At 45.0% G+C, this 14356-nt stretch overlaps 1 protein-coding gene across 1 annotated transcript in view; it reads right to left on the bottom strand.

The window, feature by feature from the left end:
• Clec16a (C-type lectin domain containing 16A) overlaps positions 1-14356 on the bottom strand; it is a 213138-nt gene that overhangs the window by 151636 nt on the left and 47146 nt on the right. Inside the window, exon 11 of the mRNA XM_010610069.2 lies at positions 5958-6189. Coding sequence (XP_010608371.1) covers positions 5958-6189 — 232 coding nt within the window. The remainder of the gene's footprint in view (positions 1-5957; positions 6190-14356) is intronic.

Here is a 14356-nt window from a genome sequence, read left to right on the forward strand (position 1 = left end):
TATATATATAAAATTAAAAAGCTTGGAGTTCAAAGCCCAATTGGGGACTAAAGATTAGTTTTAGAATTTCAATTTAAGAACCAATACAAAATTGTTTTTTACTACAATGAAATTAAAAGGAAATTTAAAAATAATTTTAAAGTAGCATGTGTCTATTGTGCTTTCGCACAGTTCAGGTTGAGCATCCCTAATTCAAAAATATAAAATCCAACATGCTGTCATATCCGTGATAATTAAAGTGAAAAAAATCACACACTGTGAAATCTGCTTTCATGTGAACATTATTTAAAATATGGTACAAAGCTATCTTCAGAGTAGGTGTATAAGGTGTACACGAAACATATGGAAATTCCATGTTTAGACTTGGGTTCCCTCCTCAAAATGACTCATTATTCTTAATATTTAAGGTTTCTGCAAACATTCGAAATCTGAAGAAATCCAAACACTGCAACACTTTTGGTCCCATGCACTTTGGATAAGGGATCCTAAACCTGTATTTAAAAAATCGAGATTTGTTGGTAATAATCTTGAAAACAACTAATTTTAGTAAAAATAAGAAAAATTAGTGCTATCACAGTAATGCCATTTTCCTTTCATAAAATATATTAAGATTATCTATTTTAGAAGTTCACTGCAAATGCTTTATTCATGTCTAACTGGTTTACATGAGGACTTCGGAAATAATTTAATCTTTAAATCAAAAACTTCATAAAGACTAAGAAGCTGAATGATTTATTGTTAATAGTTATGTTAATAAGATTTTCAACAGAACTTTATCTTTAAATATGAATGTGTTGCCATCTTATCTCAGTTTTATTTCAATCTGGATAAGCAGTAAATACCCATGAAATATAAAGCAGCTCTCCAAGGTTTATAGCCAAACATATCCGCCCTGCCTACCACTGTGAATTCTGTTCTCCAGAAGCAACTACTGAAAACTTCTTTTGTTTTTTGTTTTTATATATACAGACACAGTGCTAAATAAAACATCTATATTTCTGTCGACTTATAAAGGGATAAAGAAGGAATTTTCAATCTCTTATGCTCTCTTCTACCTTCCTCCTACTTCCCTGTGTGGCTATATTAAATTCTACTTTTCTATTTATTTTGTGATCAAGTAATGATCCTTACTTCGTGTATTGCTGTTTCTTTGTATTTATACAAGTAAATCTTCCTATATCTTCAGTAGATGGTTGTATGGGAATGACATTATGGAATCTTTAATTTCTACTTTGTATATTTCTGAATTGTTTGAATGGTTTTAAGAGCAGGCATATAAGCATTTACTAAAATCAATACAAATATTTTCACTTTAAAAATAAAACAAAAAACAAGACAGCACGACAAGGTGAAGATTGTATGATTCCACCTGTACTAGGCCTCTAGAGCAGTCAAATTCATACAGACAGAAAGCGGAATGGTGGCTGCTATGGGCTGAAGGCAGGAGCAGTAACAGTCTCAGTTTTGCAAAGTAAAGAGTTCTGTTAATGGATGGTAGTAAGGGATGGGCACCACTGTGAATATCCTTAACACTACTGAACTGCACACTTAAACATGGTTACCGTGGCAGATTTCACGTCATGTATGTGGATTTTATCATAATTGAGAAAAAATGAAAAAAGACTGGCAAAGTCCCGTCTCTCTGCTGGTGGGGCCACTGAAAGCCTGGAGAGGCCTGAGGACACTCAGGACCCACAGAGGTCAACTTCTGTCTCTTGATATGACTACTCTGGCCACATCCGCGAGTGTCTCCAATGCTCTGACATACTGATTTTTCAAATAACAGCAGTAATTCATCAACTTGCCTGGGATGATGTACATTCTAATCTAATTAATATCTGGTAAATGAAGTGCTTTTCAGGGAAATGACAGGTATGACCTCCAAAAGGTCTTTGATTTCACAGATTCAAGGATTTTGTCAATTGTCCTCTGTGTTCTACATTCCAGAAATCATAGCAAGACAGACGATGAAAGGACAGGAAGGGAGGAGTAAGAAGGTCCTTCAAAAGAAGGTGAAGGGAAGGGGAAATGTGCTGCTGGTTACCTAGGAAATAAGGGCAGGACTACACGATTGGTTTCCTTTGGAACACAGTTTCAAGAAACAAATAGGCCCTGACAATGACAGTGTACACTGGCAATTTGGCAGCTGCTCTGCCCTTGTTTTCTTGGTATCTTCTACTAAAGAGCAAGAGACTGAATTCTGAATGGTTTTCTGGGAAGTTGTTCAATGGATTTTTTCTCACCCGCCTGCTGTCTTCCTCCTCATTCTAGTTAAACCTGCTTGAAAATCTAGCAGCCCACGTCTCCGCACAGTGCCCAGGCCGGCCAAGCCTGCTCCTCCCTCTCTTCCACTGCGTTGCACACAGACACAGACACACACACACATACACACACACACCCATCCTCACTCACCTCACTATTAGTGATAGAAACACACAGTGAAATGGGCCCTGCAGAACTCGCTGGGGCCTACGCACAGAGTCTACCCACCTAGGCTCAAATCCCCTTTCAGTTCCTCACTGTGCCGCCCTTCATCTTGGCCAGGCCTCCTGTGTCATGGAGACATGTGCCAGGAAACGCTGCAGGATGGATGTTCTCACTGTGACAGCCTGACGGCTGGGCATGAGGAAGCCCCTTTACAGGTGGAGAAGTGCAGAGAGGGTGATGCTTTGCCCAGAGTCACACAGCTACTCAGGGGCAGGGGGATTCAGACCCCCAACTTTTCAACGTTCAATCCCTGGCTCATTCAGAACACTGCTAGGCTTTGCAAGATCGGCCAGAAATAAGGCCGGGGTTCATGTCGTTCTAGCAGAGACTTCAAAAGAAAAGGCAAAACTGGAAGTCCAAACTCCGAGGGATCCCTCAATCCCGGCTGACCTGGCAGGTTCAAAGTCAATCCTGTTGCCTGCATCCCATGCCCTTGCTGGAATTCCAAGAAAAGAGCAGGCTTGGAAGGTCAGGCTGTGCGGTGAACGTCTACTTGTTCCACAGGCAAGAAAGAAAAGTCAAGCCCTATTGTGCATATGAGGAGCTCGAGTGATTCAGTCTCTTGACTCAGGCCCGCTTATTAAGTTATAGCTCTAAGTAAATCCAAAGAGAGACAGCTGTCCTTTCAGACAGAAGGGTGAGCTAAGAAATGAGCATGTACCCTGGGATGTTTGGCTTTGTGGGCAGAGGGAACATTTCTTTGGCTAGAGAGACGAAGACATCCCTCTTCTTCCTTTTAATATTCAATTTCTGTTCATTTAGGGCCCTGTGATTTCTTGGTTTGAAAATGAGTCACCCGTTACTTGGGGCCTGAGGGAAAGCAAATTTTCTGCCAACTGGGGATAGGAGTGGATGGATGGGGGTGCACACTCATTTCATACAACTTCCTCGTCTGGGCTTAAATGTGGAGGAGGTGTGAGTTCTGGGTGCTGCATTTGAGAAAGACAGAGTAATGCGACATTCAAACATGGTCGGGGCAGGCTGTGCCTTGTGACCACATGCCCTTTTTACTCCTGTATTTACTACTAGAATGGGGGCGGCAGAGATGAAGGATTCGCATCGGCACTTTGTTACTTAGAGTCACCTATGTCAGTCTGCTATAACTACTTTCTAGATCCAGAGATGATGCAAAAAGCTTGCTAGGAAAAAATTCAACATAAAGAGAAAAAAGCTGCAGATCCACCTTGACCCAGGAAGAGAGAAGACAACCCCAAGACAGGTGGGGAGTACCCAGAAAACAGTGCAGCCTTTTGGTGGTGGGGGATCCTGCTGTTTCTGCTGGCCCAGCACCCATGCCCTGTGCCTCTGACACCTGCCCCTCAGAGTTCACTGAAGGAGCCACTGTATGGTAGACACATGACCCAGGCCTGGCCCACTGGGCCACAGCAATTCACAGCTGCAGGGCCTTGTCCAAAGCCAGACTCAGATGAAGCACAGTATACTACCATCTGCACCTCGAAATATGATAATACCCGAGATCACAGATACAACTCAGCAAGTTCCAGAATACAAGTGCTATTACCCAGTGGAGCAGGTCTGTGAAAGCTGTTTATCTATGGTGAGCTGAGTGCAAAGACAACAGGCCAATTGTATTTTGAAACAATGAATATGTTCAAGAAATTAGGAAGGTACCACAAAGGCTGAGGGTCACTGAGAGTCACATTTACTCAAGCTCTGAAGTCAGTACCAGCTGCTCAAGCAAAGACTCTGGAGAAATTCCCAGGCCCTGGTTGGCATAATCTTGCCTGAAAACCCCGCTTCTGGAGGCTAGTGAAAGGTCCTCCCTTGCCCCTGCACAGGGCAGCACGGCTTGGCACCAGGTAGCACCATCCAACCTCAGCGAAACTGCAGCCTGGCTGAGCTGGCTTGCAGCCCCCCTGCTCCAGGACTGGACTGCCAGGCTGACCAACTGGTTATGTTTTGGGGACCAAGCCTGTGCTGTCCATTCCACTGTTAGTCACAGCTGAAACATGGCTGGAGTCCTTAAAAGGACTGGAACAAAAGCAGCGGCATCTTCCAAGACAAAATTGATAAGATCACAGTGTTCAAAACGAGGTGAAGATGTCCGTGTTTTCCTCAGCATAGCTATACAGTGGCTAAACGTGGGATTTAGGCAGATACTTCCTTCCAAGGTAACAAAAAACCCAAAATGACCTAAATAAACAAATACACATGACTTACCTTGTGTTTGTCCCTCAACCTCCCCACCAAAGTGATATTTGTTGGCAAAGGTTTTCCAGGCCAAAAATGAATTCCTAAACCAAAATGCTTACTGTGCACTTTGAACAGAAATAAAAGCAGTCTAGAGATCCAGCCTTGGAAATGAGCCTGAGTGGCACTGCACACCAGGGCGCTATTTTAGTTGCGCTCACTGACATGCGATTGTGACATTCATGAACAACTGCAAAGAAAATCACGAGGCCAGTGAGATGCGGGTGGGAAAGTGCACTCCGCATTGCTCTTCAGGGAGGGGCTCCGAGTTGCAGCTTCAGACACCCCGGACTGGAAGCTTACACAGTTCTGGCTCATGGGACTGGGGCTGCAGAGTTGGCCACTGCCGGCCCAGGGCCCAGGGGGCTGGATGGCAGTGTGCCCCACACTGGGCTGCTGAGGAGAGGCTACACTCATTCCAGGTGGGGCTAGACCGTCCCTCCAGGAAGCAGAGCCCCACTACCACCAAGCAGAGTCCCCAGCATCACTTCTCCCACCCCCACATCTGGGGCTGTAGCCAGAGGCCCCATCTGTGGTGGCTGTGAGCCTGGACCATGACATGAGCAACTGGCTGATTCAAGTGTGTCTAATCCCAGAGCAAATGCTCTCCAGCTCAAGAAGGTTTAGCATCTACATAAGGGGGTGAAGAAAGCAAGGTGAATCATTCCTGGCCCAGGCAAAGGAAGCAGGAAGGGCTCTGCTTACCAAGCGTATGATATACCACATATAAGTGTACCTCACTCCAAACAAATGGGACTTCTCAAAGCTCCCCATGGAAGTTTCTGGAGGGTTGTATGACTCCTAAAACCTATAACCTATCAAAGCACATAATTTCTTTAACCACAAACCCCTCTTTTTCCCACAGTATATTGGACCCAAATCATAATCCCAAGGTATTGGGAGTAAGAATGACAGCAATAATGATGAAGATGATGGTAATAATATTAGTGACAGTAGTAGGAACAAATACAGCATTTACCTTGGGTCAGATACTGCTTGAGCAGGCTAGATGCATTTTCACCGGATCCCCCAGTAACACTACCAAGTGGGCACTACTTGTGGAGCCTTGCTCCAGGTCACACATCCAACAAGGGTGGGACCTGTCCTGGGTCCACAGTGACAGCCCACAGCTACCTATGAATGGCTGGACTGTCCAGAATGAGGTACACTGGTGGGCATCAGGAGTGAACAGAAGTAGGACAGAGGACAGGACAGCAGCCTTGCTGGCTGGGGAGGGTGTGGTTGCAGGGTACACTCACCTTCACTCTCCCCACTCGTCTTCACGCCTTTTGAACCACCCTCTGTACCTTTAGCCTTCTCGGTGTCTTCCTGGGCATCCTCGGCAGGCCCTTTCTCCTCATCTTCTTCCTCCCCAACGTTTTTGTAGTTGGGTCTCTTTTGCACCCGCCTCTTGCCCTTGTGCTTGTTCATCTCAAGGGACCGCTCGAGCGTCTCGGTGGGTTTAATAAAGCACCGAATGCTGGGCTTGGCCTGAGAAGTCCGAGAAAGGCAACAGATAATTGGAATGCTACAATCTCACTAGATGCCAGCAAGCTGCCCAACAGTTTCTGCCAAGGAAATTCACCTTGAAAACAACAAATGCTGGTTTAGATTTAAGACCATCACTAACATCATTAGCATAAAATAACCAAAGCAGCAACACCAGCTACCATTTGTTGCTAAGTCAGAAATACTGTATTTTACTGTACCAGCTCTTTGTTCCCCAAACACTAGTTGTTTACATAGGAAAAATGCTTCTACATGATGTTTTTATATACCTTATGTGTGCTACCTGCCGATCTATGGGCTTTAAGCATATCATCTCATTTGAACTCTGTTGCAGTCCCACAAGCTAGTACGGCTCTTGTCCTCAATTTTTAGATAAAGAAGTCAAACCTCAGGAGCACTAAATGAACTGTCTGATGTTGGACAGCCAGGAGATGGCAGAGGTGGGACTCAAACCCACACGTCACCTGTACAATCTGCATCTCAACCACAGTACACTGATATTATTATTATTAACTCTTAAATTCATTTCAAAAGAAATTGTGCATCACTACAATAAAAAGAACACCAAGGTGCCTTGCTATATTATAAAAATAACAGAAAACAAGAAGCAAGATGTTCTGGACATAGCCACCTGCTGGGTGCTACAGTTTGATCTAAAACGTCCCCAAAATTCTCATGTGCTCAGAGGTCGGACTTTTGAAAGGTGGTGGCACCATGGGGATGCACTATGCTCATAGGTGGATTAATCTATTGCTGAGTAGATCAATCACATGGCTGAATGTGCTATGAGAAGTGGGGCCTGGTTGGAGGCGGATCACAGGGGCACGACCTATAAGGGTGTATCCTTGTCCCTGGCTCCTCTCTTCTCTCTCTGCTTCCCAGCTGCCATGGAGTGAGCAGCTGTCCTCCATCAGGCCCCTCCACAAAGCTGTTTCTGCCTTGGGGCCAGATGACCGTGGACTAAGCCCAGTGGAACTGTGAGCCAAAATAACCCTTCCTTCTTTTAAGTCACAAGTTGTTGGGTGTTTTGTTCCAGGAAGTCTCCTCAGAAGGTGATCCTGCTGAGCTTCAGGGATGGGCCAAAGATCAGCTTGTTCCACACAAAAGTTTATCCCTGGAAAAGCCAGAGGCCTCAGAGAACTGAAAATGGCCCCTGTCGCCTGTAGCTTACATCTCATATTCCTGGATCTCAGTCTTTCTAACAACCATGATAAACAGGAATTATCGATCCATTTCAGATTCAAGGAAACAAAGGCCCAGGAGAGCTGAGGGACTTGCTGAATGTAACTCAGCTAGTGAGCTGCAGAGCAAGCTTGTGAACTCCAAAGAGCAAGCTTTTCCTAAAATAACAGTGTTTCACCAGGCACTTAGACTAAGTTCCATACTTAGCAGTCTTTGAAAAGTATGCACACACTGCCATGTATGGTGGCTGTACTCCCGGCTCCTCGGGGGCCGAGGCACAAGAACTGCTTTGAGTCGAGAAATGTGAGACCAGCATGGGCAAAACAGTGAGACATATATATATATATATATAAAAAACCAAACCAACCACATATATACATGCAAATGGATCATGTCTAGAAAGAAGCAAAGACAAAAGGAAATTGATTTGTTTTGGGGCAGGATTTGATTGAAATGTTTATCTCTTTCCAGACTCTGGATAATGTTCAGACATCATTTTGTCATTAAAAAAAAAAAAAAAACTTTTAGAATAAACTTTTCCATTATCTTGATATGGATTATCTATCTCATGAATCTACCCTAAAGAACCACTATTTGTATTCTGGGGGCCACTGTACCTTGCCAATAAGTGGTATGTGCTCGAGGAACCCATTAATTTCAATAATGCTCAGAACAAAATGCAATTGAGACCTAAATTAGCATCCAATCCAAGCATTCATTTTTATTTACCTGTTTTGGATTATTCTACCGCAACAATGACAGATAAATTGAGACATTATGCTACTGTGCAGGAAACCCAGATAGTGCATTAGAGATGCCAACAACCCTGAGCTCGGGGACGAGGACATTCCAGCCTACGCTGCTTGACAGACAGCATCCATCAGAGCCCACTCAGGGTGCTGTATGATTGAACACAGCCAGCAAGTCAGGGCCCCAAGATGAAGTGACTCACTTCCTCCCATCACTGCCTATCCCAATGAATTAGAGCAGGCCACACAGTGATCGAAGCTCTCAGACACAGAAAACCAAAACCAAACACAGCAAAACACTGCCTAGTTAGAAGAGCAGAAATCCACACAGGTGGGGGGGAGAAACCTTTCCCAAAGCTCTTCTGACTTAGATGTTTACAGCACCTGGCAGAGTGGAGGGAAGTGAAACAAAAAGCTCAAGGCATGGGACATCAAAGAGCCTCTACCCTCGGCGCATGTCATTCTGGCTGCTTCAGACCAAATGCAATCATGGAATCTGGGCATGGTGGTTGTATCTACGAACCCTGTATGAGGAAAACTGAGGCCAGAGGATCACTTGAGTGCAGGAGTTCCCAACTGGCCTAGGCAATATAGAGAAACCCCCCACCCATGGGAGGAAGGAGGGAGGGAGGAAGAGATTATGTTCTTTCGGGGATGGAATGTAGTTTAGTACTTTCCTAGCGTGATCAAGGCCCCAGGTTTGATCCCCAGTGCAAGAAAAGGAAGAGAAGAGAGAAGAAAAGAGAAAAAAGAAAAAGAAGGGAAGGAGGGAAATCAAGAGAGATAGACTTCCTTCAGAGCATGAGGAAAGAGTGAGCATTCAACATATGACAGTTGTCTTCCTGTCTGCCTGCTTCCCAAAAGAAAAACCCAAAGGGGGAAAAAATCAACCATAAAAATGAATCTGAGTCAGGTGTGGCGGTGCATGCCAGTAATCCTAGCAATCAGGAAGCTGAAGCAGGAGGGTCACTGTGAGTTTAAGGCTAGCTCGGCCTACATAGCAAGACCCTGTCTCAAAAAACAAACAAGATCAGACATGATGCCACACACCTGTAATCTCAGCACTTGGGAGGCTGACCCAGGAGGATCACCATGAGTTTAAGGCCAGCATGGACTACATAGTGAGTTCAAGGCAAGCTTGAACTACAAAGTGAGACTCTGTCTCAAAAACAGACAAACAAATTTAAGAAAAAGGTATCTGCTTTTCTTAACCACCAGATGTCTGGGTAGAAGAGAGAAGGCATGCTTACTGGGAAAGTTCCAACCTTTAAAATGCAACCAATCCAATAAACAGGTGAAAATAATCTAGAGGCCCATCGATCAGGGAATGGTTAGGTATTCTGGTCCGTCTATTTGCAACATGGAAATCCACAGAGATGTTGGAAAGATTGTGGAGTTTTTTTATTGCTGGGTAGATTCATGCACCCAGAGGAAAAGCAAAAATAGTGCCTGCCACAGGGTCTCTTTTAGAAAAGGTTCCCAAGGGCTGTGATGCTGTGAATACCACTTTTCCTAGAAAGTGGTAAAAGAACATATTAGCAGTTCATCTTTGGAGAGAGAAAGGAGGCATGTGGCAAGGTGTACAATGGATAGCACACTTACTTTTTTTCTTGATTTCTAATCATTTATACTTATTAACTTTTTAAAAACTCAACAAGGATGAGTTGGACATGGGGCTTACGGGTAGTTTGTTTCTTTTCTATTTCAAAAATGGATTTTACCTTAATACCAGCATCATCAAAATACCAGTTACCAGAAAGAAGCTGGTGGAACTCAGCTGAGAAATAAGGGCAGAGATTTGCCACCACTCCTGCTAATCCTGCCAAAATCTTGGCTGCTGGCCTCCCAGAAATCTTCTATTACACCAGACCATCCAAGATATCCAGATGGAGGGTCCTTGGGCCCATGCAGAGCAGCGGCTCACCAGGCTGCTACTGGAGCTCAAGGCTGCAGAGGTGAGTGCCTGCGCCATTCCATATCCAAAGACAGAGAACAACAGATAAAGGAAAAGGATACAAAAGAGAACCAAACACCCCCAGGAGTTGAATCAATGAAACAGCAGCCCAGTGAAACTAACCAAAAGAAGTGGAGAAGCCCACTCTACAGTCAAAACTCAGACCTTTGGGTTTATCTTCTTGAAAAGAAAGCACACAATGTGTGCCCCTGATGAGAGGATTCTCCAAACAAGGTCCCCATCTCCCAAACACCAGAGGTTTGGGTTTCACCAAGGGCTCATCTCCCAGGGGCATGAGTGGGGCCGCGAGAAGGCATGGAGGTATGGGGTCTCCCTGCTGACTGTACTGGTTTGGTCAGGCATCTGCCTAGGAAACACTGGGGCCTGGAGCTCTGTGGCTGGAGTCTGGGCTAGCTTCTGGGGCCGGGGCCAGCTCAAAGTTGCAACAGAATTTTCAAGGGTGGCCTTAACTTTTTTCTCCTTTTTAGCACCTCCATGCTAGTTAATGCTGCCCTCCTCCAACCTGAGACTTTGGGCCTTGCTCTGGGGAAGGAGAAGCATTAGGGGTCAGCAATGACTGAGGCCTCTTGGGGAATGGGGGATCTGAGAGCAGGCTCTGCAAGGGTCGATGACAGGGTCAGGAGGGAAGATGATAAGCAAGGCCTGCATGCCTGGGTGGAGGAAGCAAAGCAGCTCCACTGATGAGATAAGGTCACACAGAATGTCCTTGTGAGGTCTGGGTGTGCCAGCTTAGTAGGACCTGGGCACAGGCTGCATATGAAGAGGAAGCTACAATCAATGATTTGGTTTTTTGTGTCAAAACATGGACATATATGTACATGAAATGTGCCAGCACTGATAGATACGTGCATGAAATAAATAGACAAAGGTCTGGAAGAGTACATTAACTGAAAACAAAGGTTCCCTCTGAGGAAGACACTGAGGTTTGGGGAACTTTCACTTTCTACACTGTCTGCATCAACATTAGGCAGCTGTGCTGCCCCAAGAAAGTACTACCAGTACCATTTAATTGTGAGCACATCTTGAAGAAGGAAGGTATTTAATGTCTGAACTGTACACTTAAAATGGTTAAGATGGTAACTTTGGTGTCATGCTTATTTTAATACAATTTTTAAAAATCCAAACCTTTAAAAAATCACCTAGAGAAGTCAGGAATGGTGGTTACAGTGGTGTGGGTATACACTGAGGAGTAGCTATACAGGATGCCAGAGAAGTTGTCCACCTTGACCCGAATTACACACAAGTATAATTAAATGTACGCAATCATCCAGCAGTACATCTAAGGTTACTATACGTTTATGTAGTTTACTGTACAAATGTTAGCCAACTTAAAAAAAAAAAAGAAGGGGCATACCTAGAGCAGTAGTTCCATCTTTTTGGCACCAGGAACTGGTTTTGTGGAAGACAATTGTTCCCCAAATGGGGTGTGGGGGGGATTTTCGGAATGATTCAAGCGCATTGCATTTATTGTGTACTTCATATTGCTACATTATAATATATATGAACATGAAATAATTATAAAGCTCACCATAATGCAGAATCAGTGAGAGCCATGATCTTGTTTTTCTGCGGCTAGAGGGTTTTCACTGAAGTCAGGCTGTAATAATGCCTTAAATACAAGCTGGGAAAAGCTATACAATAGGGGAGTTGGAGCCCCTGGAGGCAACCGGGGCCTGACTGACTCCTTCCCTGAGCAGCAGGCACGGGAAGCCATGGCCATACTTCAGGGGGGTCTCACAGCGGCCTCAGGATGGGCGAACACTGGGCCACAGAACCATGAAGCCATGCTGACGCTGAGAGAGACTGGGCTCACGGGGCAGTGACAGGGCTCAGGGAAGGAGTGGGATTGGGCTGGAGCTGGGGCCCAGGGTGAGAGCAGTGTTACAGGGCTTCATAGTGCAGGAGCTAACTGAGCTGAGTATTAAATATCAACAGGAGTTCACCAGGACAGTGAGGAAGAAGAAACGCACAAGGTCCAGCTCAGAGCCCCTGGACGGGCCTGTGTCTTAGGTGAGGCCAGAAGGAGCCGTTCATACTTTAGGCCTGCTAAGGCCTGGGCTACCCACAGCTGGTGTGCTTGGGGACAGCAGTGGTGAGTTGTACATAGTATTCCTAGCTCCTTTCCTGAGAAGCAGCCGATGCACAGTCATCTGGACTTCCTAGGAAGTCCGGTGGTGGCACTGAGTAGGCTACGTAGCCTTTCCAGCCAGATACTGAAACATATCAGTCACAGAGGTGTGATGTTCACACCTCAGAAGATGGCCGGGGTGGCTCTGCCTCAGCACCAGGAAGGTGCAATCTTGAGTGGGCTTCTCGGCACTTGCTCAATGGTGCAGCTGGGCAGAGGGCAAACAATGGCTCAAAGTGACCAGAAAGGGGATGTGAAAGAACCAGGCAGGCTTCCATAGGAAGTCCTGCTTGAGAACAGAAGGCAGGAGAAAGACACTGGTGGCCGAAAAGTGCATAGGGGAAGGGTAGTGGCACAGCCTCGGGATTCTGTCTGGGTGTGTAGGAGCTCTGGCAACACCCAGCGAGAAAGCCCATCCAGGCTCTCCCAGGCCAAGCCCACCTGCCTTTCAAGGAAGCAACTAGAATTCTTTTGATTAAACAGCTCTGCTAAACGATTAGAGAAACAGGGAAAGATTTTCCTCTAAGAAAGTGAGTAGGTCGCGTGGACTAATAAAAACATGCCAGTGTCAGGGCAGACCTGGGCCCCACTCTCAGACCCACTTACGAGCCAAGGAACACTACCCAGATGAGTCTCAGCTTCCTCCTCTGTGAAACAGACAATGGCTCCATCACAGGTCACCACGGGCTAAAATGAGACCTTCCTACAAAAATTCCCAGTTTGGCCCAGAAATACAAATACCGCATGTTCTCACTCATCTGTGGAAACTGAACATATCAGTCTCTTAGAAGAAGAGAACGGAAAGGTGGTCAGTAGAGACTAGGAGGGGATGGGAAGAGGGAAAGAAAGGGAAATCAGATAATGCAGCCCAAGATTCAGTCAGGCAGAAGGAATTTGATCTGACATTCTGTGGTACAGCACAGTAACTGTAGTCTATAATAATTTATAATGCACTTCAAATATAACTGGATGAATCTAGAGATGCCAACACATCAAAATGGGTGACAGTTAATCTTGATTATCATCCTGCTTGGATTGAGAAACATCTAGGAAAGCAATAAATCACGTTTCAGTAAGTCTGTGGTGTTTCCAGAGACAATGAGATCACGAGAGCTCAAACTTCATCATTACTTAGACTAATGCATTCATGAGACCCCAATGTGATGGAGACTTGAGAGGTAGAATCTGGTTAAGGTAGTGGGCCATGGGGGCATGATCTTGGGGACTATACAGCGGTACCTCAGGTCATAAAGTTAATTCTTTCCATGATTCTGCTTGCAAACAGAACTGGATAAGAACCAAGTCAAAGTCAATGGTTAGGTTCAATGTTGACCTTATGGGGAAATTTGATTTGGTTCTTGTCCAAATCGGTTTGAGACCAGAATTACAGAAAGAATTAACATTGAACCAAGATACCACTGTATCTGCTGCCTGGCCCCTTCCTTTCTTGACTCTTTTCCCTCTCATTTTGCTTCCTGGCTGCCATGAAGTGATAGCTTTCCTCTGCCACATTTCTGAGTTGGAACCAGCTGACCATAGACTAAAAGCTCTGAAACTGTGAGTGAAAATAAACTGTTCCACTTTTAAGTTGTGTAAATCAGGCATTTGGTTACAATGACAAAAAGCTGACCAATACAAAAGGATAAATATTTGAGAAGACAGAAATGTTAATTAGCCTGACTTGGTTATTATACATTGTGTACATATAATAAAATACCATACTATACCCAAAATATTTTTAAATGTCTAGCATAAGGCCTGGCACAAAGGGTCCCTCAATTATTATGTATTGACTTTCAACCGCTTGGCAAAAAGATCACTAGGATGGAAGAGATGGTAGGGGAGAGGCTGACTTGTAAAATACAATCACATTCTGTTTTGATCTTAACTCTCCAGCTCCTAGCGTGTTCCCATTCATGGCCCTTTTAGTTTGTGTGGGCTATACTTGGTCTCCCCTGAGACGCTCCTGGGCCACTGGCCCAGGGAATGGTACTGTCAGGGCATAGAGTACAAAGCTAGACTAGAATCCATGAGTTTGGAGCCCACCTACCCTAGAGAGTGCCGAGTCCTGGTTCTACTGCTCACCACCTTTTCTTCTCTGGCCTCAGTTTGCAC

Source organism: Fukomys damarensis, unplaced genomic scaffold, assembly GCF_012274545.1.
Source record: "Fukomys damarensis isolate Sample0158 unplaced genomic scaffold, DMR_v1.0_HiC HiC_scaffold_34, whole genome shotgun sequence".
NCBI classification, from domain to species: Eukaryota; Metazoa; Chordata; class Mammalia; order Rodentia; family Bathyergidae; genus Fukomys; species Fukomys damarensis.